Source organism: Tachysurus vachellii, chromosome 17, assembly GCF_030014155.1.
Source record: "Tachysurus vachellii isolate PV-2020 chromosome 17, HZAU_Pvac_v1, whole genome shotgun sequence".
NCBI lineage: Eukaryota > Metazoa > Chordata > Actinopteri > Siluriformes > Bagridae > Tachysurus > Tachysurus vachellii.
In genome coordinates, this window is record NC_083476.1 from 3,854,391 (window position 1) to 3,882,059 (window position 27,669).

At 39.3% G+C, this 27,669-nt stretch overlaps 2 protein-coding genes across 10 annotated transcripts; one reads left to right on the top strand and one right to left on the bottom strand.

The window, feature by feature from the left end:
* The first annotated feature begins 725 nt into the window (after positions 1 to 725).
* On the top strand, positions 726 to 5,383 carry glrx (glutaredoxin (thioltransferase)). The gene is made up of 3 exons (XM_060890334.1): positions 726 to 1,005; positions 2,230 to 2,352; positions 4,499 to 5,383. Exons 1-2 carry the CDS (start codon positions 799 to 801, stop codon positions 2,341 to 2,343), a joined length of 321 nt encoding a protein of 106 aa, XP_060746317.1. The 5' UTR covers positions 726 to 798; the 3' UTR covers positions 2,344 to 2,352; positions 4,499 to 5,383.
* rhobtb3 (Rho related BTB domain containing 3) lies at positions 2,590 to 26,887 on the bottom strand. Of its 9 annotated transcripts, XM_060890326.1 has the most exons (12): positions 26,272 to 26,887; positions 25,737 to 25,977; positions 24,503 to 24,695; positions 18,782 to 18,939; positions 16,859 to 16,967; positions 14,040 to 14,426; positions 11,220 to 11,329; positions 10,001 to 10,103; positions 8,327 to 8,500; positions 7,761 to 7,927; positions 6,251 to 6,347; positions 2,590 to 5,966 (listed from the first exon to the last, which is right to left on the bottom strand). In XM_060890326.1, the coding sequence occupies exons 1-12, from the start codon at positions 26,292 to 26,294 to the stop codon at positions 5,962 to 5,964; spliced, it is 1,767 nt and encodes a 588-aa protein (XP_060746309.1). In that variant the 5' UTR covers positions 26,295 to 26,887; the 3' UTR covers positions 2,590 to 5,961. The 9 variants fall into 9 exon arrangements, 6 of the variants coding, with proteins under 6 accessions (XP_060746309.1, XP_060746308.1, XP_060746310.1 ...); XM_060890325.1 differs by having other exon boundaries at positions 2,590 to 6,347; XR_009649747.1 differs by lacking the exon at positions 2,590 to 5,966 and having other exon boundaries at positions 7,761 to 7,923.
* Positions 26,888 to 27,669: the final 782 nt, after the last annotated feature.

Here is a 27,669-nt window from a genome sequence, read left to right on the forward strand (position 1 = left end):
CAGGGGGTTTTCCTGTCAGCACTTTGTTTGTAACATATTTAAAGCAGTAAACGTTAAGATTCCAGACAAATTTGGAATTGTCAAATTTCAAGAGAAAACTCTGCAACCACATAAGTTGATATTCCACAAAATTAAACATAGCTATAAGGGAAATTATTATTATATCATAACAGCGCTCAGTTCGATCCAATTTAAATTTATTTCTATAGTGCATTTTACAATTGACAATGTCTCAAAGCAGCTTTACAGAACATAAACATAAAACAAAAGGTTATTATAAAGAATAATTTTATTATAAAGATTAATATAATACAAAAATTCAAGATTAATATTAGATATATTTAAATGTGTTTGCATTTATCCCTAATGAGCAAGTCCGAGGTGACTCAGGTGACTGTGGGGAGGAAAAACTCCATTGAACGGTGAAGGAAGAAACCTTGAGAGGAACCTGACACAAAGTGGAACCTCATCCTCATCTGGGTGACACTGGAGAGTGTGATTATAAATATACAGTCTGATAATATTGTATTGATGAGGAGGTTGTTGTCCTTAAAGACCAAATGGAGTTGCATCTCCTCTTTAGTATAGAGTCTAACTGGAGCTGGAACATCTCTAGATACCTCAGGATCCTCACAGAGTGCCTCATCTCAGAGGAGGTCCAAAATCTCCTCGTCGTTTGTTTCACTCACTAGTTAGTGCACTACGCACTGATGTTTGGGACACGACCCATTCAGGAAGCGTGATTCAGGCAGAAATACGTCGTGTCTTCACAGTCGCTTTGTTTGTTCTACTTATATCATGGCTCAGAATTTCGTCCAAGCTCAAATTAAAGGAGACAAAGTGGTCGTGTTTCTGAAACCGACGTGTCCTTACTGCGTGCTCGCTAAAGACGTGTTGTCCAAATACAGCTTTAAACCCGGACATTTAGAGTTTATCGACATCAGCGGTCGCGACAACATGGACGACATTCAGAAATACTTACAGCAGATTACAGGCGCTAGGACTGTGAGTCATCTTCTAAACTGTTTTTGTGTGTTTTTGGTGTTTTTTTTTTTCGCTGTACAAAACCTAACGCGTTTATTACTTATGTTTACTTTGTTGTAAACTTTGTAATAGAGTCGATGACGCACTCACTGACGCACATCATTAGGCCACGCCCATCAAACCCGAGTTGTTATGCTTTTCTGTGTAGCACGTTTCCTGCGTGTTATGTCGACTTTTGCTTGCCTGACCTGGCACCACATCTCTCTGTGTTGTCTCTCTGTGTTGCGGATAAACAGATGACGTAGAGACAAAATGTCACTAGGAATAGCAAATAAAATGCAATGAGATTCTCAATTCTTGGCTGGGTGCCAAAATGTCACTTTACCGAATAAATACAGGTAGAAATAAATACAGTATGGATGTTGTAAACACCAGAACTATGAATATTTCAGTTTAAGTTTCAGTTTGTTTCTGGGAATTTTGTGCAACTTTCTCTAAGAACCAGTTTCTTTTTGTATGTTAAATGGTCGTTAGTGGTTAGCACGTTCGCCTCACACCTCCAGGGTTGGGGGTTCGATTCCCACATCCGCCTTGTGTGTGTGTGTGGAGTTTGCATGTTCTCCCCGTGCCTCGGGGGTTTCCTCCGGGTACTCCGGTTTCCTCCCCCGGTCCAAAGACATGCATGGTAGGTTGATTGGCATCTCTGGAAAATTGTCCGGAGTGTGTGAGTGAATGAGAGTGTGTGTGTGTGCCCTGCGATGGGTTGGCACTCCGTCCAGGGTGTATCCTGCCTTGATGCCCAATGACGCCTGAGATAGGCACAGGCTCCCCGTGACCCGAGGTAGTTCAGATAAGCGGTAGAAAATGAATGAATGATGAGTAAATGTGATATTTTTAATACATAGTAAAAAAAAAAAAAAGTAAAGTCTTTTTTAATTAAATTTTTTACATTTTAAAATTAAATTTGCCTTTTTTTTTAATCATACACTATGTTTTTGTTTTTGTTCTATTTACCCACAGAAATGTTTTTTATCTGCATGTTTGTTTGTGTGTAATGAGATTGCACAACGGTTGACTAGAGGCTACATTCGTTATTTATTTGTTAACTAAATCAGCCTTTGTGTCAATAGTGTGCCATGTACCATGTGTGTATGTTAGGTTTTTTTTTTTTGTTTTTTTGTAGTAATCCAGCTGTTGCAGATGTATGGCACTAATTGTGTTGTATTGTGTTGTTTTGCTGTGCAGGTGCCACGTGTGTTTATAGGTGAGAAGTGTATCGGAGGAGGCAGTGACGTGGAAGGACTTCACAAAGATGGAAAACTGGAAGGCATGCTGCAGAAAATTGGAGCGCTGCAGTGAGATGTTGGCGTAAGCCCCACACACACACACACAATACACAGTATAAATACAGCATGCTTTTTCATCTTTCTCAGTCTCGCTCTCTCTCTTTCTCTCTCTCTCGCCATCACTCATTCATTTTTCACTCGCAGCGCTCAGCACTTCTGAAGATAAAAATAAATTGCAGCCCAGGGCATCACCTACTGATTTGGCCACTTTGTCTCAGTTAGACACAGACTAGAGCTCAGGATGCTCTACACGTCAGGGTTCCTTCTAAAATGCCTTTATTCAGTTTGAGATGAAGATCGACAGAACTGCACTAGACTACAGACAGCCAGAAACAGGCTCTAAGTCCAACACACCGACTGCACGTAACAATCCACATGCTGGATACATAATACATACATACAGATTTCCCCTAAATAAAAACCTGATGTACATGTTAGAAAAATAGTTCGCATCGCCGAAAAATTATAATCTCATGGCAAAAAAAATAAACATTTGAAGTTTTGCAAGAGTAATTTGACGGATCAAAGAAATTCTCACCATGAAGAGACCATGGCAGACCATGAGGATGTGTGAAACATCTCTGGAGAGGATGTGTTTGACCCTACCCTGTTCAACACTTTGGGAGCGTATTCTAGCTTGGAGTGAGTTTGAAATCATGCCATCAGAAATCTCACTTTGAATATTGCTTTGAATTTGGTCACATTTGGAATATGGAGGTAAATTTCATGCCTGAGGAACGACAAGGAAGCCAGTGCCCGGGGCCAGGGTTTCAACCCGAGCTTGGGTTGCTCACACGCTACAGCTGTCCAGAAAACATTACAGCACGTGGACTGGTTACTCTAAATTCTGAATGTGTGTTTAAATCAATGTTTGATGAATTGGAGTCCCGTCCAGACGGTATTGCCTTTACACCTCGCACCTGGTGTTCTTGGGATAGATCTGCTCTCACCCATGATCAGGATAAAGAACTTCTGAATAAATAATTCTAGACAGTTTTGCTAAAATATCAAGATTGATATGTCGAAAGATTTAGCTATCTAAATCTCAGTCAGAAGATCCAACCCAAGCTGCTATTGAGTAACTGAATAGCTGACTTGAAAGCTCCGTTTTTATTTTAAATGTTAATCTATTGTAAGCTGTTAGTAAACCCAGAGCAAAACCAAAAAAAGTAGTAATATCCATACTGAATAACCTGATAATCAAGTTGTTAGCCTAACACCTCCAGGGTTGGGGGTTTGAGTCCTGCCTCTCCTCTCTGCTTGCCTGGAGTTTGCATGTTCTCCTCGTGCTTCAGTGGTTTCCTCTGGGTACTCCAGTTTCCTCCCACAGTCCAAAAGACATGCTTCAGAAGCTGATCGGCAGTAGTGTGTAAACGTGCGCACGCGTGTGTGTGTGTGTGTGTGTGTGTGCGTGCCCTGCATATAACTGGGACGTGTCCAGGGTGTCCTGTGGATACGGAATTCATGGGATAGGCTCCAGGTTCCCCCAGAAAAAGAATAATCTATCCATGACAAAATCTCCAGACACCTTTTGACATGTTTCGTATGTAGTTATAACTGATTTCACTATTTTTTTACTCTACTCGTTTTTAAAGGATGTTATAATAAAAGAAAAACAAAGCAAATAATATGAATATGAATGATTATATAAAGATTATATAATTATTCTGATTATATCATATTACAAATCGGGACATTTCGAATATATTCCATCATCGTACATTTCAAACATTGTAAATATATTTCCTCAAGCTTGAAATTTCTTTCAGTGTTATTTTACAAAACCTCAGTGTTCACACTCTATTCCAAATCCAATAGAAATTGATTTGGAGTTACTGTTTGTTCAAATGGGAATCTCTAATGGCATGATTTTGGCTTCACGTTCGGCCTCCGAGCTTTAGATCGTCCTTGACCTCCGCTCAATTAGTGTCGCTTCCGTGGTTATTGTAGTAAATAGTCTCCGTTCGGAGGAACAGTTCATCTCTGTGTACACAAAGCCAGATCCGTGTCATAGGGCACAGAGAGAAACATAGTACGTCTTAGGCCACAGTGTCCGCTTGGGGTCTCTGAGATTATATGACTGTGTGCTAATGTCACTGGATTAAAGGTCAGAGGTTTTGAGCATGTCTGTGACTCGTCTTTGCACTTTCTCTCGTCCTTGTCTTTAGTGTGCCGCCTGTGGGACCTCACATGATGCTGCAGCGGGACTTGCGAAGCTGCCGTCTGCGCTGTTGGTACTCGCTGAGCTCCTGCAGGTAGCCTCTTGAGGGCCAGCGTAGCCGCTCCACCTGCTCCCGCTCCTCCTCTGCCCAACAGCAACACTGTGATCATAAAGAAAACACAGCAACACCCCCTCACCCCCGACACATACCCACGCAGTGCCTTTTCACCATATGCTTTACACTCTTTCTAAAATATTAACCACTTAAACACATCGAAACAGATCATGACATATAAACTGCATTGATTATATAGCACTTGCTTGGCATCATGGATCTCCTGTAAGTCCAAATCATTTTTGGCCTCGTCTCAATCAGCTCCTTAGCTCACTTGATATTGAAGCAGTATATTATGTACACAAATTCACACACTACACATGGGGTCACTGATGATATTCTAATTTCTTCATCAGTCCCCAGGTTTAAAAACCTTGAATATGTTAACATTGAAAGTTGAATGTCATTCACGTTTGTTAGCTTAATCACATGCATTTCTGTCACAATATTTCAAAGCAGGCTGGTAGAGATCATAGGCTAGCAAGTGGATTTTGAACACTTAATTGTCATTGTCAATTATTGTCAATTATGTGAATTTTTTTTATACGGAGCAAATATTTCAGTTCACAGAAAGGATTTTGCAGTTGAGAGTGAGCCCTTAAAACGGGCGACTCCCTGATCAGCGCCTTGACTAGTGAAGCAGTGAGCTGATTGAGACGCACTCATGGTGTTATGTTTAAGGTCATTGAAAAACATTGAAATTTTTGTTCCTCTGGACACCTGAAATATTTGTACCTCTGTTTCAAATCATTAAAAATAATCTGTAGAGAATAAAAACGTGTGTAGTGTCTCTTTGCATCTAAGCACAGAAAAAAAAAACGTGCATGTGTGGCCAGAAACACAACCAATCCAACCAAAACCAAAAAAATAAAAACAATAAACAGCCCAATATTAAAATATATATATATATATATATATTTTTTTTTTTTACCTTAAGTAAAATCCATCACTATTTACCAGAAAGGTGTGTCTATAAGCTGTAATCTTTATAATGAAGTTGTTCTAATATATTGTTTATACATATTTCATTATTTTATTTATAATTTATACAACGAAACACATTAAACCTAATAAACCCATTATGACTATATTATGTTATATTCCACAAATCTGATTGATCAGAACATGTTGATTCACATCTCAGGATTATAATACGTGCTCATTCTAACGTGCCTTCATTTCTATCGTAACTCTGATCATTAGTCTGTTACGTTTTAGATACCAATTACTATTAGTACTTAGAATTTTTATTACTAAATAAGTGAGGAAGGAGGGACCTGAGGAACTTGGAGGAAACCCATGCGGACAGATTTTATCCCGAGCTCAGGATGGAACCGTGAACTCTGTGAGTAGCGTCATCCTCAGAAAGAATGAACCATTAAAACATTCAATTTACAGGTACTTTAAAAGTTGCTCAAGCTATTCTGCCTTAAATTATCATGCACAACACAGCAGAATGCCACGGGGTTCGACCCTGCATTAGCATTTCCTGTTTCTATGAGCTGTTGTGTCATAACTAGCATATGGTGTTGTATAAAGGTTTATGTACAGACATCTGTTCAGGGCATTTGGTCAGATTTATTTAATTTTTTTGAACAGATTATTTGTAGTCATTATATGATCAGCTATTACAGATGGTCTCACCTGAAAGCTCCAGGAAGTCGGGTTTGTGGCTGAAGATCAGGTAATTGTTGGCAATGAAGTGGAGGAGCCAGACATACAGCTGGTCAGCATTGTGACACTGTGAAAAAAGAAAGAGAAAACAGCATTCACCCAGTTACGTCATGCCACTGGAAAATACTGGAATGTCTGACTGGCAAGGGTTATTGCATCATAAAGTAGTAGAACCAATTATGGTTGAGTAGGCAAACACGGGTCATGCCAATGTGTAATGTTTCTAATTTGTTTATTTATATATTCTTTTTGGGTCAGTTACCTACCAGCAAGTAAAAAAATCACTTTTAGTAATACTCAACATTCATTCATTCATTCATTCATTCATTCATTTTCTACCGCTTATCCGAACTACCTCGGGTCACGGGGAGCCTGTGCCTATCTCAGGCGTCATCGGGCATCAAGGCAGGATACACCCTGGAAGGAGTGCCAACCCATCGCAGGGCACACACACACACTCTCATTCACTCACGCAATCACACACAATTTTCCAGAGATGCCAATCAACCTACCATGCATGTCTTTGGACCGGGGGAGGAAACCGGGTAATATTCAACATAAGTTATGAAAAAAAATTGATAATTGAACAGAATTCCTCAGTCCCTCAGTATATAGTTACAAGTTGCGATCTGAGGGGGTCCAAGCACCTTTTGCATGTAAAATAGAAGGCTTTATTTTGTCACACATACAGTACATTACATGACAGTAAAATTCTATCTTCACATATCCCAACTTTGGAGGTTGGGGTCACTGCACAGGGTCAGACATGAACAGAACCCCTAGAGCAGAAAGAGGGTTAAAGGGCCTTGCTTAAGGGCCCAACAGTGGCAGCTTGGCAGTGCACCTCAGTCCTCAATTGAGCTTGAACCTCAATCCTTTGATCAACAACCTGGAGCTTTAACCACCTGCATAACAACTGTGTTCCCTGTAGTGCCCCCATTGGCCAGTTCTTGGCAAGAAGCTGATTGGCTGATGATCTTTCATTCAAGTTTCATTAGAAATCCATTGACATATTAGAAGAAGAAAAATACATGTTGTTTTTTCAGTTATAATGAACGCCTTAGGGCAGCGGTTGGGGCAGTAAACATTTATGTAAATGATATTTGGGAAGAATCTGTCATTAGGTGCTACTACAGTACCTGTAATAGTGATGGGTAATACAATAGATAGATAGATAGATAGATAGATAGATAGATAGATAGATAGATAGACAGACAGACAGACAGACGGATAGATAGATAGATAGATAGATAGATAGATAGATAGATAGATAGATAGATAGATAGATAGATAGATAGATAGATAGATAGATACTTGTGCATACTTAAGTTACATAGTGCACAGAGTGTAGTGCAGTTCAGAACAGTGAGTAATGTCACTGTTTAAGATGTGTTATGTCTTTAGTGCACTAGTGTCCTTTTGGAGCAGGAAGTTAATTAAGGAGTTAAGAAGTTAAAAAAATAGTGCTTGCTGAACTCACCTTTGCTCTCCTCAGTAAGCGGATGACACTGATGCTAGTGGAGGCCAGCTCCCGACTGGGCATGCTCTGCAAATACGCACACACACACACCTCACAGAGGTGCTGCAGACGCTTCACTTGGTACATCTCTGCACAGACGAGTACCGCCATAGCCTGCAACACACTGGCTAAACACGCAGACACACACATACACACACACACACACATATGCACATTTGTCAATCATCACCAGCTGCTCTTTTTTCATCCATCAATCATCCTTGCAGCTGTCAGACCCGTATGTCATATTGTACTGATCTTCATCTACTGGCAGTCAAATCTGAACCATTTATCTGTGAAAGAATACTTGCTGCCTGCTATGTTCAGTACAAAAAGTACAACATCCATCAATGCCCTGCTATGATGGAACAAGTGGTACAATAAAGACAAGTGACGCATCCATTAATGAATTCAATCTTAGGTTTTTTTTTTTTTGTTTGTTTTCTTTCTACAGAAAACTAGAACAGAGAATGCATGTCTGATCCAAGACATGATGATCAAGGTAAAAGCAGAGAATACAGATTCACCTGGACAGCAGGTGTCTGTGTAGAGATACTCCAGGAAGGCGAGGAAGGTGTCGGAGGACACCCCGTGTATGGGAACTACTCGGTTCCGGGCTTCTGCGTATTTGCCGCTGAACATAGCTGCCATGACGTCACAGCGAGCCACAAGCACAGCTCTGTGTGCAGGCAGGACACTCCCTGGAAATCACATCACACACACTCTCACACACATCTGGACTGTAAGATCTGATCGCTATAAATATGTGTATATTTACTATAGCAATAGAACAGTGCTGTTGCTGTGATTTCCTTCTCAGCACATGTCATGTTGTCATTTCTTTTGTCTTGGGTTCACTATGTGCTTTTGTTCATTACGTCTTGTGCTTTTGTCTTATATATATCTTATCTATATCCCTGTCTCGTGATTAGTTTGTTGCCTGACTGTGTTCATCTGTTTTGTGTTTAGCCTTTACTTAATTTACTTAATTAATTAATCTTTTATAGAGTCTTATTTTTCCACGTTTTTTTCACGCCCCTTTCTGCTCATTGGCTACACGTTAGTTTTGTTTTTGTTTTCGGAAGCATTTCTCAAACAAAGGAGACCCCACCTTTAACCTATATGGACATTAATTATGGATTATCCTGCTTTGTTGCTGTCTGCACGTGTATTAATTTGAATTGCTGTCATATTAGAGGAATCAGCACATCTGTCATATTTTATTCTTTACTTAATGAACCAAGCATGTATAACGTGGCACTGAAATACCACATCACACGCCTCTATCATTAATGTAGTTTAGTTACAATTTTGTCTCAGTTTTGTTCAGTGTTGCTTCAATTAGTGCTGCTTTTTTTTTTCATCCATTTCTTATCTTAATATCTCTGCTTGGCCTGAAAAATGTCTGTAAGTTCATCCTTATGAAGAAGTCATTATCTTGTACTGCATATTGCTGAAAACTTATCTAATTTACACGTTTTTGTTGTTGTTAGTCCAATGTTGAGATCATTTTAATTTCCGCTAGTGCAGCAATGCGTTCTTCAATTTTATGTTCCCATATTCTTCCCATAAACGTCGGAAGAGTTCGCCTGCTGCAGAACACTAACAAACAGGCTGGAGGAGAAGAAATCAGAAAATTGTATTATCTCACAATTCTGCTTTACACTCACCACAACTTCTGTATACCTTCTAGTATTATCACAAATAACGCAGCATAAAAGATAAAATGCTAGACCATAATCATACAGAAGACGACTATATAGGATCTTTAGTGTAAAAAACAAAAACAAAACAAAAACAGAGCTCTGTTAATTATTGAAGATGTTCAATTTCTTCCCTCAGAGGAAAAAATACCTCAGAGGAGCCAAATAGTTTGTTCTTTGGAACAACAGTCTCAATTAATTACAGGTTCGAGTCCATGGTTTATTACAGATTAATTTCATGGTTGAAATCTGAAACCGATGGCTTTATGTAGGGAAAAAGGAATAACCAAGCGCTCAGGTCCTGTTTACAAAAAAAAACATCAAGGATCCACAGGAACTCTGATTTTATAATAACGCCGATGCATACATGATTTAAACACGCATGTTTGTCAAAGCAAAGGCCACAAAAATGTCTCATAATCTAGATAATAGATGCCATAATTCAGTATGCACAACATGGCTACAGTATGTGTATGCAAAATAAACTGAGGTACTTGCCTTGCACCATGAAAATGACATCGGAGTAGAGAGGGGAGTTGAAGATGTTTCCCAATGTTTGAGAAACAGGCTGAGATCGTGGAGCAGTCGTGTCCCTGAGGGCCTACACAAAAGAAAGTAGCAGCTAGCAAGCAAGTCATCTTATAGTTGTGCTCTAGCAGATGTTCTTGTGTCCCTCTCCTAATTAAAATGAGAGACCTGTTTTGGAGGTTTGTGGTGTTCGGCTTTCCCACATGAGGCTGGTGTTAACATTATACTGTATATAAGCAACAGAAGCAAAAAGATCTGATTTACATTTACGTCAGCATTTTGTGTGTGTGTGTGTGTGTGTGTGTGTGCGTGTTACATGCAGAAATATAAATCAGTGAACATCTTTTAATGTGTATGTATATATTTGCATGTGTGTGTGTGCTTTACATGCAGAAATACAAAGAAGTAAACATATTTTAATGTGTGTGTTTGTGTTTGTGTGTTTTACATGCAGAAATATAAAGCAGTAAACATCTTTTAAAGTGTGTGTATATGTGTATCTGTGTGTATGTGTATATCTGTATTTGTGTGTATGTATATGTATATCTATGTGTGTGTGTCTGTGTGTGTGTATCTATATGTGTGTGTGTGTGAGTGTGTTTGGTGCTCTAAATGTTATTACTCACTTCCAAAGAAAGTTTTTCCAAGGATAAATGCAACACTAAGCCCTAAGGTTTTATTTTTAGATGATTCCACATCAGATTCATTGCAATAAGCAACTGCTTTAAAGTGGATTAAGGATAGAAGCTGAGAAATGGTCATTATACAAATTCACAGAACAGAATAAAAACGTGAAGCTGGGGCTGATTTCTGTGTAGCCCAGACTACACTACTATAGCTTCATGCAGTCTATCAGTGACAATTGTGTCCGACGATTAAACAGAGTAAGCTTTTGATTTCAGATGTAATATACACATACAAACAGATGGCAGGAATCTAAGTTTAGGTTTAATGTATGAACAAAACCTTTTCCAGACAAAACGTCTGGTATGAAAAATAAACAGCACAAAAATCATCGTTCTTACAATTCCAGTGATGAGACCTCATAACACGATGCATTGCTCAACCCTAACAATCTCGCTGTGTGTTGCCATTGTTAAACTATTGATAGATTTATGCCCTAATCCAAAATGTAGGATTGCAGATTTTTACCATAATATGCTGCAGTAGTATGCACAGCTCCTGTTACCTTTTCCCTCCCAACAAATGAGCGTATTCGATCCATCAGCTGGGCTATTGCTAAAGGGTTCTTGAGCTTCTCAGCCAAAGCCTCCTCCAGAAACTCCCACTCCCAAGCCCCTGTGTAGAAACACAAACACACATACACACACACGCTGATCTATTAACATGCTTCATAGCATCATGATTTGTCTGTCTAGACTCTCAAATTAGTCTGAACCTTGTATCCTGGCTGTATATGAAATATCTGCTTGGTGCTGTTTTTACGCTCCTCATATGTCCGACAGCTTTAATAACACCTTGTGTGAAATAGAGCTAGATCATAATCTTTATGTCCGCTTGTGCTGGCTGCAGTAGATTTTGCCTTTTACCCCCTATCATTGACAGTGCTCATTAGAACAACAAAGGCTGGCAAGCTCACAGCAGCATTATTGAGCAACCCATCAGAATTGTTTATCTCCTCCTGTATCGCCCTTATAGACATTTTAGGCTGTTTGTTTGCAGGATTTTTGTGGAAGGATTTTTCTGTCCGGCTACAGTGTTTTTCAGCACACTGAAAACTGCCCTTGAAGTGAAGAATACAAAGAGCCTGTGCAGAATGACACAATATATCAGTGCGGGTTCAGTTGCATTGGTATGACTCTCACCTTCGTGCAGCTACACATGTCGTAACACTGATGAATGTGTCTATCAATTTTGTCGCTCATAAAACTCTGACTTGAGCTTTGATTGAGCTGCGGTCAACTCAATCCTTCATCATTAACGATTTACAGCGCCGATATTGGATGTTTCTTCTCTCCTGAGCTTGTATTCTGGGCATTTATATACGGCTAACGTGAGCGTAAAATCACCATTATGCATTCAGCACCACACGTCTACAGACGCAACACATCCCACATGAAGACACGTTTCAGTCTCTCTATCTCTATTACTCTCTCTTACTGTCTCTGCACTGCCTCTCTCTTCCTTCTCTTCCTTTCCTTTCTATCCATATATTAATTGCACCTCTTTTTCCCATCCTTTTTTCCCCCTGTGCAGTACGTTTATGTTTGTGTTTCTCTCCTATGGACCATGCTAATCACCCTTACAGCCCCAGGTTACAGGAGTACCGTCACATGTACACAGAGAACTGTAAATCTCACATGCACACACACACACAAAAGTAGTCATATAAAATGTTCCCAGTAATAAAACAAAGAAAAAATTCCTTTTACAGAAACACAAAAGAGAAATCCGGGCATGGAGCGGAGGAGAAAAGGGAGGCTTGCCAGTGGTATTTTTACTCTTAGAGCAGTGATTTAGTGGCAAACGACTCCCTGCTGAGAAAGTCTCAGGATGCGTCTTTAACTAATGCACCTTGAAACAATGACAATTTCCTTTCCCATTTATGCACGGATCGAATATGTTCAGCATGGTTATGAGATAATTAACTTTTGTACAAAATGCATTAATTAAAGCTACCTCAAATGGAAACAATTGAAAATCTGCTTCCAACCTTTTTTTTTAACAACACGGAGCAAAACCATGCAGGATTTTGGTCCTAGTACATTTTCTAGGTGATTATGTGATCGATCAGTGTTACTAGTTTTAAGTCTGAATTCTTCTTACTGTTTTAAAAGTAATCTTTAATGTAAGTCCGTTTTTTCAAAGCCTTATCTAACCTGTCTTGTCATCTGTTGGAGATTAGACGTTCAAATTTGCATCGTTCAATAGGCAGCTATTGATTGGTCTAAGTGTAATAGAGATTCTCTTTGTGCTGCCAGTAATGGGGACCTGAATCTCAGACTCGCAACTCAATTTGCAAAATCAGATCTGCAAACTTCAAAGCTTATGACTCACCGCAATCTGAGTCATATTTTAAAGCTTATGACTCACAACTCACAAGTCAAAGGTTATTACTCACAGAGTCCTAAGCTTTAATTTGGCCAGACTTCAAAGCTTAGGACTCTGACTTAGTCTTCAGTGCAAGGCAGCTCAACTGGATGTCAAGGATTATTACTTCTAATCTGTTTTATGACTGATAATTTGACTCAGATTTCAAATTGTATGACTCATAATTTGACTCAGATTTCAAATGTTATGACTCATATTTTGACTCACACTTCAAAGCCTATGACTCATAATTTGACTCAGATTTCAAATCTTATGACTCATAATTTGACTCTGATTTCAAAGCTAATGACTTATGAAAGGATTAAAGATTAAACACAAGTTAAAGTGCTCTGCATAAGGCTATAATACAGCAAGCTGTTGTAATGCGTCAGTCTGATAATAAGGTAGCGTCATAAAATACAGTACCATGTTGTGTCAAACGTTGCATTTTTCACCAACAGTAATAGTATCTAGCTGTATTTTGTCTGAATCATTAATTCATTGCTTTGACTCAGAAAAGGATTCATACTGATTTGACTCAAACCAATGTAAGCTAACTTCTCTTGGTTGCTCTCTTGCCTTTACCTTTATAGTTATTTTTAGTGTTCCCATTTCTTGGAAATGGACTGTATTTATGTGTGTGTGTGTGTGTGTGTGTGTGTGCGTGTATGTGTGTTGCCACGTTAAATTGAATTGAATGTCTTAAATGTAGCTGATTTCATAATATTAGATGCAACAGTCATTTCCTAGAAAAATGGACAGAATGAAAGTGTGCTCTTTTATGGTGCGTTTTTCCAAGGTCTGTCGTTTTAAAACCTTCTCTTATGTAAGCGATGTATAAGGAGAGCAAGCACTAACAACTCTCTGCCATGCAACTGCAATGAAACAAATCTGTACACAATGTCTTGATAATGGTGGAGATTTATATGTATGATTTCAGGTATTTACATTTGCTCACCTCTGTAGAGAAACATAAGCGTTTCCCACATGCATATACACAGCAGAGGGTCCTTCACAACCAGCCGGGACAGCTGCCCAGGTAGGTGGCCGTCTGTCCGGGTCAGGTCATCCAAGCCACCATCCCAAGTGGACAGCAGAGAGTGAGGGCTGTCTCTCTCCCGACAAGCACATCGGGACATGGGCCTCTCCCATGCCTGCCTTCCCACCAACAGCTGCTTGAAATAGGGGCTAACTGCGCTTAACACAGCAGCGTGTGCCCATCCCAGCTCTTTCCCAGAATCCCCAGCATAAAAGACCACATCAGCAAACTGTGCACCACGCTCCAGCAACCACTGCAGATCCTGAGAGAAGCTGGACTCCTCCACTCGCACAGGAGGAAGACGAGCTGCGAGACAGCAGAGAGGTGAAGACATGGTGAAGTGATGCATATAAATTAGCAAGGAGGGAAAGCAGAAAGCGGAGAAAAGAGAGATTGCAGTGAGGGGTGCAAGCTAATGCGAGTGCGAGCAGAGAGAGAGACAGAAAGCAAAAAAAGAAGAGAAAGAAAGTCAAAGTTGAACATGTCAAGGGAGCAGGAGAAAAAGAGAAGATACTAAGAGAGGCAGGTGAATGGTGAACGAGTATTATAAGAGTGCAGAGGATTAAAAAGGGGTAAAATAGAAAGAAGGCATGGGAGAATGATAAAGTATGGAAAGCATAAAGAAGTCACAATTTGTGCAGAAGGACGAATCAAGATACAGAGCTTATGATAAATCATCACAAAGATTTTGATCAGCGTCACATTCTGGTAGGGCTTTCCAGGATTCTGTAGCCTTCATATTTAATGTCCTGCGCTCCATAAAATGAGTTAAGTGGTGCTGGGCTTGCGTCAACAAACTACCCGAAAGCATTTGGCTCCATTCTTTTTTTTTTTTTTTTTGCCTGCAGTCTATAAACTAATATTATGACACTTATACGTTCCTAACGTTCTCATATGTCTTTGCATTTACTTACACATTCGTTATGAGAGTCGTTAAAAAACCAGGCTCCAAACGCTTGATCATTATCACATCACATCTAATTCACTGGGGAATTTTACACACTACAGGAACTGACACAACACAAACCTTACACATGAACCACAGTCGCAGCTTACAGCAAAGACGTATCATGACAAATGTAACGCTTTATCATTATTACTAAATACATTTAATATCGGCATCGACAGTGAAGTCTAGTACAGTGAAACAAAATACAAATCCTTTTAACAATAGAGTCTAGAAATGTGCTTTTTGATTAATTTGACAGCTTGAGTCCTTGCCTTGCTTGCAATATCCCAAATTAGCCATTTCCGCTCAATAAATCTTTCTTTACAGTGCACTCTAGGGTCCAATATTAATACATTTCCCGGTTGCTTTCTCACTACTTTTTAACAAATATAACGTTAACGTTGGCATTAAACATCAGTTACGTATTAACACGTGTAACACTTTACACTTGGTGGATAAAGGAACATACTGTGAGTGAAATTTTTACCTGGTTGAAGTTTACGACTGCAGCGAGCCAGACAACACTAGAACTATTTACAGACATAAAAATTTAAGAGTAATGTAAAAGTCGTCGCTATAAAAGATCAGCAAACCCGTCGCCTAGGAGTTCTTCATAAATAGATCTCAAAATGACTCGAATAAAAATAAATCTAATGAATTCTGGACATAAGTTGTATTAAAATAAGCTGCTATCACACACAGAAACAGTTCTGAGGTGTTGAACAGATACTGAATTAAAGGCTCTACAGAGTCGCTGGTTTGCGTCTGTAGCAGTTACTGCTTATGTATAAGAGAATAGAATAATAGTTCCTGTCATTTTCTATGTAGACGTCAGTACTGGCACATAAACCAAATTTGACTGTACTTGTACTGTGAATATACAGTTATTCCATTCTGTCCTACTGTATTCTACTCTGTTCTATTTTATTCTGTTCTTTTATTTCATTTTACAACTTTCTGTTTTAATGCTATATTAATGCTGTTATTTTTGTTATCTTTCTTTTTAATTCCACACATATATCTAATTTCATTGTACTCCTCTTTTCTCTTCTTCCATTCTATTATTCTAAATGATTCTTTTTTAATACACACCCAAATCAAATTTCATTAATATTCTACAGTGACAATACAGTCAGTCTTGTGGCATGTGATAGCCTAGTTATTAAGGTGTTGGGCTACCAATCGGAAGGTTGTGAGTTCGATCCCAGGTCCACCAAGCTGCCACTGTTGGGCCCTTGAGCAAGGCCCTTAACCATCCATTGCTCAGTTGTATAAAAATGAGATAATGTAAGTTGCTCTGGATAAGGGCGTCTGCCACATGATGTAAATGTAAAATGTAAGTCTATTCTAGAAATCCACTCTATTTTTGTCTGCCCTATTCTCATTCTATGCTATTTTATTCTCTTCTTTTAATCTGCTCTGTCATGCCCAGTCTATTCATTGGAATATCCCATCCCATTCTAATCGACTCTACTTGATTCCATTCAATTCCATTATTCCATTTGATCTTCTGTTTCATTCAGTTCTACTGATTTATCTATTCTATTATTACTTATTCTATTGATGTTTCCACTATTCAATTATTTTCTATTGTCATTTCACTCTATTCTATTCTATTCTATTCTATTCTCATGTCACTATATTCTATTCTAATCTATTGTCATTTCTCTATATTGTGTTCTATCCTAACCTGTCGTTTAATGGATTGTTTTTCTCTAATAGCCCGATAAGCCAACACAAATTTTCAGTAGTATGTCTATAAACAATATTTTAAGATTCGTATTCGTACCTGGTTGGTCCAAGTGCGGAGGGCGGGGCTCATTAAACCGTTGACCCCGCCTCTTGTCAGGTCTCTCTTTCGCTCTCTGCTTCAGACACTGAATCATGAAGTATTCAAGCTAAATGCGCACACACAGACAGAGTTTGCTTTAGGGCTATCAGAAGACATTTTACTGTTTAATATCTATTTCGGTTTGCAGAATTTGTACATATCCTGAGGTGAAAATGCATATTCATTTGTCTACAATGTAAAATGTTTTATTTTAATAGCACTATATTACAAATAACACATGGGATTGTTGACAGTGAGACATGCATTTTCTATATCCTTGTTTTTCTGCAGGGGGCACGGTGGCTTAGTGGTTAGCACGTTCGCCTCACACCTCCAGGGTTGGGGGTTCGATTCCCGCCTCCACCTTGTGTATGTGGAGTTTGCATGTTCTCCCCGTGCCTCGGGGGTTTCCTCCGGGTACTCCGGTTTCCTTCCCCGGTCCAAAGACATGCATGGTAGGTTGATTGGCATCTCTGGAAAATTGTCCGTAGTGTGTGATTGCATGAGTGAATGAGAGTGTGTGTGTGCCCTGCGATGGGTTGGCACTCCGTCCAGGGTGTATCCTGCCTTGATGCCCGATGACACCTGAGATAGGCACAGGCTCCCCGTGACCCGAGGTAGTTCGGATAAGCGGTAGAAAATGAGTGAGAGAGAGTGAGTGTTTTTCTGCATCATTTAATGTAGTTTAAAATGTTGAAATAAATAAATGTCATCTACAGCACCCGGGTTAGGTGCCGCTTTTCTAATGATAGGAAAACAAATAATTAAATATTTGTCATAAATCTAAGTTAATAATATCAGACAGGCACGAAAAATGAAACTGATGAACATTTTAGAGAAAATGTTATTTTTTATTTTATTCTCTTTATCTATTCTATTATTATTCATTCTGTTGTCATTTTACTATATTCTACTCCATTCCATTCTATTGTCATCTCGCGACATTCTATTCTATTGCCATTTGATTCTGTACAATTCTATTTTCATTTTATTGTATTCTGTTTTATTCCATTTGGTTGTCCATTGTCATTTCACTATATTCTATTGTGATTCCATTCTGTTCAATTCTATTGTCATGTCAGTATGTTCTATTCGGTTCTGTAGTCATTTTCACCCTGTTCCATTCTATTTTTGTTTCACTATATTCTATTCCATTTTATTGTAATTTCGCAAATATCCTTTCCTATTGTCTATTCAGTTCCATTGTCATGTGATGTCACGTGAAAATAAAATTTAGCACAACGTGGACAAGTGACATATCAAAACACTCAGCACAATGAGGGGAACTGCCTCACGTGTATTCTGGTCACGTCACGTAATGTCAGGTGATGTCACGTGAAAATCAAAAATTAGCACAACATGGACATTTACCACGTGTAAGCACCATTCAATTTTTTTCAGGAAATGTACATTCTAGTTCTATTCTATTGTCATTCTGCTCTACTCAACTCATTGTCATTTCTCTATATTCTATCTGATTCTATTCAGTTCTGTTGTTGTTTCACTATATTCTATTCTATTCCATCCTATATTGTTCAATGGACTGTTTTTCTCCAATAGACCCAACACAAATTGTCAGCAGTGTAAGATGTAGTCTACATACAATACTTTATTAGAATTAAAAATATTATATTCATCTGAGTGAAAAGTCCTTAGTGAAAAAAATAAAATGTTAAAATGAGTTAAATTCGGTCTCAAAGAATTTTGATTGACAGTGAAACGTTAACAAATTACAATTTACTTGATCAGTTTATCAATCAGTGCAATGTATGAGTCAGTATAAGACTGTTATAGTAGCTCAATAAGAATTGCATCTGAATATTAAGTATTTAGATGTACTCATATATACAGTCATACTGGCTGGAATACTAAGATACTCACCACACTGCCAAAGTAGCGACCCACAAAGAAATTATTGAGAGATGGTAACTCCAGGTAGGTGGCACCCAGGTCTCGAGACAGCTGAAGCCCCTCGCCGTGAGGAACACAAGTGCTCCAGTCGGACGCGCACAGGGGGCAGGTGCATGGTGGCCCTTCATCTGGATGCAGTGACAACCAACCACAGTACAGTGGAAGAAAAAATATAAGACACATTTCAGAAGAATCTTGTCCGCACACAGCACTGTCATTATGAATTATGTGCACTTCAAAGGTTCTAAGAATATCTTGCTCATACACTAATGAATGCTAGCACATGTCTACTTGTGAAAACACATGACATCTCCGGACTCACAAACATGCAAACATATGGGACAGGAGACTCAGTTGTGTCATAACGCCGCCCCTGAATATAAATCAGCTGATATAAGCATGAATGTGTGTGTGTGTGTGTGTGTGTGTGTGTGTGTGTGTGTGTGTGTGAAGAAAGAGAGAGCATGAGAGAGCGAAGAAAAAAGGGATGGAAAGGCAAGGCAGTAGAAAGGAGGGGGTATAAGAAACAGGAGGGGAAGCAGGGGCCCACGGGAAAACAATAAACAACAACAAGCAGAGAAAGTAAAGAGGGATACAGTAAATAGAGAGAAGGAGAGACCAAAGGCAGAAGGAGGAAATAAATGTCAGCTCACTTCCACTTGAGTAAGGCATAGATCTTTTTGGCTGTTGAAAAAAAGATCTTGAACTCAATCTGACAATCCTGAGATGAAATTCCACACAGGATTTTCCAGTTGCAGATTATACCGAGCTCAAAGAGTCGTCATCAGGAATACGCATAAACTCCTAATTCAAAACATTGTATTTGAAATCCAGTAAAGGCAGAAAAGTAGACATCCTGAATAAATAAAATATCTACAAGCGATAGAAACAGAAGCATAAGACAGATGGATGCAAAATGAGTGAAGAAGGTTACGAGACACGGTTTGGGTTTTGACAACAATATGTCGAGGGACTGAGTTGAGTGCACGTATCGAAGCGTTTGCCAAAATAAAATAGCTGTGTCATGGTCATGCACGATTCTGACCTTGAACTTAAACCCGTTTGTCTCGTGTAATATCGGCTCGAGCGAGGAGCAGTATTAAGTCCAGAGCCAGTGTCTGACTGTTTGATGTAACCATAATATGTCGTTCTAAAATTGAATTTATCTACTCTATTCTATTGTTATTTATTCTATTGCCATATCACTATAATCTATTCTATTCTACTGACAATTCACTATATTCTATTCTGTCCTATTCCATTCTGCTGTCATTTTGTGGTATTCTATTCAATTCTATTCCATTCTACTCTATATTGTTCAATGGAATGTTTTTCTCTATTAGTCCAATAAACAAACTCAAATTGTCAGCAGTGTAAGATGTAGTCTTAGCTTTTATAGTCCTTGAAAAGAAACAAGAATCAGTATCCACATATATATTCATTCATTCATCTTCTACCGCTTATCCGAACTACCACGGGTCACGGGGAGCCTGTGCTCAGGTGTCATCGGGCATCAAGGCAGGATACACCCTGGACGGGGTGCCAACCCATCACAGGGCACACACACACACACACTAGGGACAATTTTCCAGAGATGTCAATCAACCTACCACGCATGTCTTTGGACCAGGGGAGGAAACCCCCGAGGCACAGGGAGAACATGCAAACTCCACACACACAAGGTGGAGTCGGGAATCGAACCCCGACCCTGGAGGTGTGAGGCGAACGTGCTAACCACTAAGCCACCTTTCTATCAAAATCAGGTATAATTCCATGAGCTTTCACTCAAATATATATTTAAAGTATTTGGTTTATTCCCACCTTCAAATACTGTCAAACATTGGCAACGTGATCAGTTATAGATCGCAACAAAGACCCTTCGGTCTGCTTACTAAGATTGCAGATGTTCTCAAAAATTCAATTCTTCCTGCATTGTAAAGTTTTTAATGGTCTGGTTTTGACAAGTTTATGCCCACTTATTCCTGGCTGAAAACATTCTGCCATTGTCTCTGGCTGCAGAAGCTTATTTGAGACAAAATCTGATAAGGTGTGCAGTCTAATCCTGAAGCAATTCCTGTTCTGTTTGGGAGATAAGACGCGAAGTCACTCATGTTTGTTGCTATACAGCATACGGAAAAAGCTTGATTCACACCACTCACTAGTCATGCGAACTATGGTACAGAATCTCCTGTATTATTGGATGTTCTGCTTCAATTCAACATTCATCTGACCGATTGCTTTTATCCGATGATGAGACATTTCTATCTCGGTGGGCGTGGTCTCTTTCATGATGACTCCGCCCACATCCACATAGCACTAGGGCTGAATTTTTTATGAGAGTGAAATGAATTGAATCATATACTAAATCCTTCACAGTCACCAGATCTCAATCCTAAACACATATGCAAGATCTTGGACTTAAAACATCACCAAACCACCAACCAACAAAAAAAAATTCTTGAGCTACTGATTCATCCAACCAGGGAATTGCAGAATATGTACCATGATGCATTGAAGCAGTTCTGGAAGAGCTTTATGACGCGTTTTCCTATAATTTGTCACTTGTCTGGATGCGCAATAGTTACAATGAGATGAAGGTTATTTTTTTCTGCCAACAATGTGGAAACAATCATTTAAAATCTATAGAATATGTTTATGCGCACTTACTTGTTGGCTATCAAGCTGAAACCCATAAACCCCTGATTTGTTATTGATTTTAAAGCCTATTATGAATTATTCAGTAGCTACAGTGAATTTAATAGAAAAACTGTGGACTGAGGAATATAACTCTACTAATGCACTCCAAGTAGCACTAAGTTTCTGTACACCCTGGGTTTTCCAAACCAATCTACACATCTAAATATCCACAATACCTACAATGTAATAATAAAAATATGAGAAAATATATATATAAAAAAATAAATAAAAAAAGACACGGGATAATCTAGATTCTTTAAAGAAAGGCTAATTAACCTGTCAGGAATTGTTAGAGGCTGCGAACCATAACCATAAAACAAGACCATAAAGGGTTGTTGTAGCCTAATGGTTAAGGTGTTGGACTACCAATCCCCAGGTTCACCAAACTGCCACTGCTGATCCCCTGAACAATGCCCTTAACCCTCAATTGCTCAATTGTATAAAATGAGAAAAATGTAACTGTGAATCTGCCAAATGCCTAAATGTAACTGTACCATTAACCAACAAGCAAAAAAAGCAGACTTTAAACAAGACATGCACACGCACGACAAACCCAGGACTTACTGTAAGTAGTGGTGCTAATTAGGGCTAACATAGAACATAGGCATAACATGATGGTGCTGCTGGTTAATGTAGTTCAGTGTTGTTTCTGAATATACACGACACAACTAATCTACGTGGCAAACTGACACACCATGAAACATAAGCATGCATTAAAGATGTGTCACTTCATCAAGCCATTTAAAATTGCACTGACAAAAATGATAATAACATGGATGAAATGTTAGCAGGAGAGAATATGTGAGACGGCAGCTATGGGTTGTTTGTCAGAATAGTTGATCTTGTTAAATAGTTAAAAGGATTTCACAAAAAATTGTATTAGCTTATGATTTACGGTCCCATCAAATTATAGCACCGAACCTCATTTCTGTTTGGCAGACACATAAACCAGATGTGCCAGAGCTCCACTTCCACTCGATTTAACCAGTGTTATGTATATGTATGTGCATGACTCCATTGCTTGTATGACTGCTCTTGGCTCTGTAGCGTGATAAGAACTGCTGCAGATTTCACAACATTCTCAGTATTCAGCGACACTCCAAGTTTAGCGGATGAAGGGCCGTGACCTTCCTCAGGTCCAGCACTAAACCTTGCATCTCTTTAAATCTAGACTATTACCCTTTCGGTGTAAACAGCACTGCAACAAAGAATTAATATCAAACTTTGATAGATTCTTTATTTAAAGGTCAGATAAAGAACACGAGAAGCTGTTGCTGCTCTGTTATTCAAGTTCAATCTCTGGGTGCATTTATTTGAAATATTTCACACTGAGCATGTGCAAATAGTTTATCTAGTTAACATTAGAGCAAATTTTAGATCGACTTTTGTACTACAGTGTTGAATGGTTTAGCTATTACAGTAAGATAAAGTTTGCAAATTCAGTGTTTAAATCCAGTCAGACTTTGTCCCTTGGAAAAAAAAAACACAGATGAGGGACATATGACCACCTCCACACAAGTTAAGAACAGACAAACAGGGCTGCTACAACTAAGTGACAAAATGGATTTCTACATACACTACATAAACACTGTGCTAATTTATTTTCTTACAATATACACCAATCAGCTATAACATTAAGCCCATTGACAGGTGAAGTGAATAACATTGATTATTGATTATTTTGTTGCTATCACAAGATGAGATATAAAGATCTGAGCAAGTATGACAAGAACCAAAGTATGATGGCTAGTCTACTGGGTTAGAGGTCTTTTGGGGGTTCACAGTATGTAGTGTATAATGCCTACCAAAAGTGCTCTGAGCATAATGCTCTCTGCCACACTGCACAAATGTTTGAGGAACATGACAATGAGTTCATGGTGTGTCCTTCAAATTCCCCAGAGCTCAACTCGACCTGAGGGATGTGCTGGACAAACAAGCCAGATCCTTGGAGGACCTACTTTATAACTAACATCTGTTGCTAACGTCTTGGTATCAGATACCACAGCACACCTTCAACAAAGGTCTTTTGGAGTCCATGCCACGACAGAGCTGTTATTGTGGTGCAATAGGGATTTACGCAATATTAATCAGGTGGTTTTAATGTTCTGGCTGTTCGGTGTATACATTTATGATACATGTTGCTGGTCAAGTCATCAAGTCACTTCAAGTCCTGCTTTCGATTCTCGGTCATGGCACAAGGGGTCGATCCAAAAAAGAGCCGATTCCCTGATTCCAGGCTTTGAGTCCATGCCAAATGTTTTGGTGTAAATTCCACAGCAAGAATGATTTGTATCGTGCAAACTAAAATGAATTTAATAAATAAAGAAGTATTTAATTTAATGAGGTATCCAGTGGATAATGGCCTTTATTACTGAGAACATAAGTCATAAGTACAAATGTCCAATACAATAATACATTAGTACAGTTGTCCAATAGTACATTAGTACAATTGTCTAAATTAGAATTTAAAAAAAATATATATATATATCTTTTTGTTAGTGGTTTAACCAGGTTGGTTTTGGATTAGTTTGGGTGCCTGGTTATTTAATTAAGCCTAGTTCTGTACCACTCAGTGCATTCTACTTTCCAATCTAATCCCTTTTTATATGATATATTTTTTTAAATGTTTCTCTTCGGTGTGATCTTGAAGACTCATGAAGGACATCTTTAAGCTGTAGTGCAGAAGTATATTAACCCCAAATAAAAGCATAAGCACAGCCGCAGCACCAACAGGCTTACTGTAGATACGTATAGTACGCTTTTGATCCTTAATCCTTAACAGATTAGTTGGTAACAAATATGAAAAATACATGAGCAGACACGCAAGACGCCACTCCTGCCTGCAAAACAATAATCTACGCTATAATAAGACGTTAAGCAGCAGTGCCTCAAAAAGCCACACGCAGCATAACACTTTGGACAAAGAGACAGAGCACTCGTGATATTTCAAACCTCAGAGAGACAGCAGAACAGTAGAAGCCAATCATCTCTCACCGTTAAGCCGTGCCCCGACTGCTACCAGGATGACGGGCATGCCCCAGTGGCGCAAGAGGGGGCGGAGACGAGGGGCGTAGCCATTTCGGACCTGCTGGAAGGCCAGCTTGTCATTTACGGAATACTTAATGACCACAATATCAGCTTGCTCCAAAACACTCCGCACACTGGCCCAGTCACTGTCCAGCAAGTCCTGAGGGGAGAATCAACATGAGGGACACAATGCATAAAGAAGATGCAGTTTTTCAATGGGGTGCTGTTTATCAAAACCTCTCCCCAAAATAATAATTATTATATGTTCAGATTAAAAAAAACAGGATAAGCAGGAAAACTAGGATAAACTCTTGAACAGTCTGACAAGCAGCAGTAATTAAGAGAAGGAGAAATCTCCTCTAAAATCCACCAAATGTCTCCAAGCCCATTATTCTGCTTTTTAAATCCTCCATCGTCAGTATTTTAATCATTTAATCTCTCATTTACTCATCTACAGTACAGCTGCTAGAGCAAATAAAACTATATATAAACCTATTCTCAGTTTCATAATGTAGATGCTTTTTTCCTTCTTTTAGTTATCTTCTATAATTAGAATTAATTCAGGTGTGTTATTATTTCTAAAACTAACGTGTAGTTAACAATTTCTACACTATACATATTCACTTACTCATTCATCCACAACACAATGCTCACCCACTCACTCACTCACTCACTCACTCATTCATTCACTCACTTATATTCACTCACTCATTCACCACCACACAATACTCACTTACTCATTCATTCACCACACAATACTCATTCACTCATGCATCCACCATGTTATAATTATTCGCTTGCTTATCCACTTCACAATAACTATTGCTCATCTCACTCACCCACTTGCAAATTTACCACACCACACTCACTCACTCACTCACTCACTCACCCATCACCCCATAAATAATTACTTACTCTATTACTCTCACAACCCTACTTGTTAACTCACTTACACATCCATCACACCACACTCACCCACACACTCCACCCTAGTGTTCACTCACTCATTCATTCAGCAATCCCATACTCAGCCACTCACTCACTCACTCACTCACTCACTCACTCATTCACCATCCCAGTGTTCACTCACTCCCTTATTCAACAACACCATACTCACACATCCATCAGACTATACCTATCACTCACTCACTCGCTCACTTGTCTACATGCCACACTGTCTCACTCTCAGTGCCCGACTCACCCAGCTAGGGCAATCGCGCACCATCACTCTGACATCTCCAAAAACTCTAGACTGGTACTCCATAAACGCTGGATTCAGCGGATGTCTAGAAGGAGTGGAGGACGTGGGGTCCAACTCTCTGGCTCCATGGCCCAGGTAGCTCCACAGCAGCCCCCCTTGCACCTGTGCTGAAGCAGCAGGCTCCTCTCCAGACCCCACACCCCCTGGACACTCGCTGCCCAGGGCCACTATGTGGACAGACCTGCATAGAGGATGACAACAATGACCATCACTGAATCCTGCACTGGATAACTTTAGGTGATATTAAACCAGTCATGTGGTTTACAAAGAATACCAAATAGATGTGTATTAATTATTAACTCTCTGTAATATCTGTCCATGTAACTGCATCACATTGTGTCATTGAAGAAATGACAAGATCAATGGGTCCTATTATTATTATTATTATTATTATTATTATTATTATTATTATTATTATTACTAATAATATTATACAAGCCAACACAGTTTAATAGTCATGCTTTATCTAACTTACATGGTCCCCTGAGCTGAGAGCATGAAGCTTGGTGAGCACGTCCTCAAGCGCCACGTTTTCCCATCAGACGGTTTTTTCCGCAATCAAGCCCGACAGCACAAATCCATCGAAATCCACATTAAACGCGACCCCGAGCGAGTTCCGGTGTCTCGAGTCCGGTTTCTGCGTTCATTCTTCTTTAAGAAAAATAAATAAATACAAGCCTCTTCAAGGGAAAAGTGTTCTGTGCGCAATGCTCCAGTGAGCAGAACCAGAATGAGAAGCTCCCCAAAGCTCGGGTCCAGACCCCCGCAGTGTGCGGCGCTTCTACAACGCAAGGAAGCACAAGTTCATACACAGAACAACGTGGAAAAATGTCAGCACCGACGCCGACGGCGCTCACAGAGAAAGCCAAACCCCTGCGAGATATTAAACACCGAATCACCTCGGAGCCTGGTGGGTTGAGCGAGAGGTATAAGAGGAGGAAATGAACGGACAGAAGCAGCAGCTCTGAGTTGGCATTCCTGACTCAGCACTCAGACTATTGCAACACATCCAAACAACCTCCTCGATTCCAGCACCTCAATGCCACCAGAGCAGCAGCCTGCACATTTCATTTCATTGGTTTGATCCTTACAACATGAAAGGATTAATGCAAAATCCTAGAGGGAATGAATTAAAAAAAAAAAAAAAAAAACATGTGGTGTTAGATTTTGGGGGGGCAAAAAAATGATATCAGGATTGACTTTTTCTAAATATCACTCCAAAGCAAAACACCTTATCGTTCACTCCAATCATGTGGCATTGCACATAATCATGCAGATACAGATCACCTCAAGCATCAACCCAGAACAGGAATGTGAGGCTACACAGTGTGCAAGAACTCACTCAAAGTGAACCTGGAATGGACCAGGAGAGGAAACTGGACTACCTGGAGGAAACTCCATGAAGCATGTGGAGAACATGCAAACTCCATGCACACACAGGGCGGAGTCAGGAATCAAATCCCTAACCCCAGATGTGCAAGGCAAATATGCTAACCGCTAAGCAATATGACATACACAACAGGAATATTATCCAAAATCCAATCTTATAACCTAAATGGAAATCAGAAATGGTTGGTTCCCAAACAAATAACCAAAGTGTTTAGCAGACTTTAAAATCATGAGCCGTTTGAAAGTCGTGAGTGTTTACATTTGTACCTTAGATTTGATAAAAAATTCACTCAATCTTTAATTACATTAGATTTACTAACCTCATATAAGGTTTATTTGTGGTCACTTTTAGGAGACTCGTGTAAATGATTATTATTTCTGCATGAGAGCACATTCATGTCCTTTTCACAGCATTCCTCGACCCACTAAACTCTCCCACTCTACAGGAAGAAAAAGGCCATTATCACACAAACTCTGCATGGAA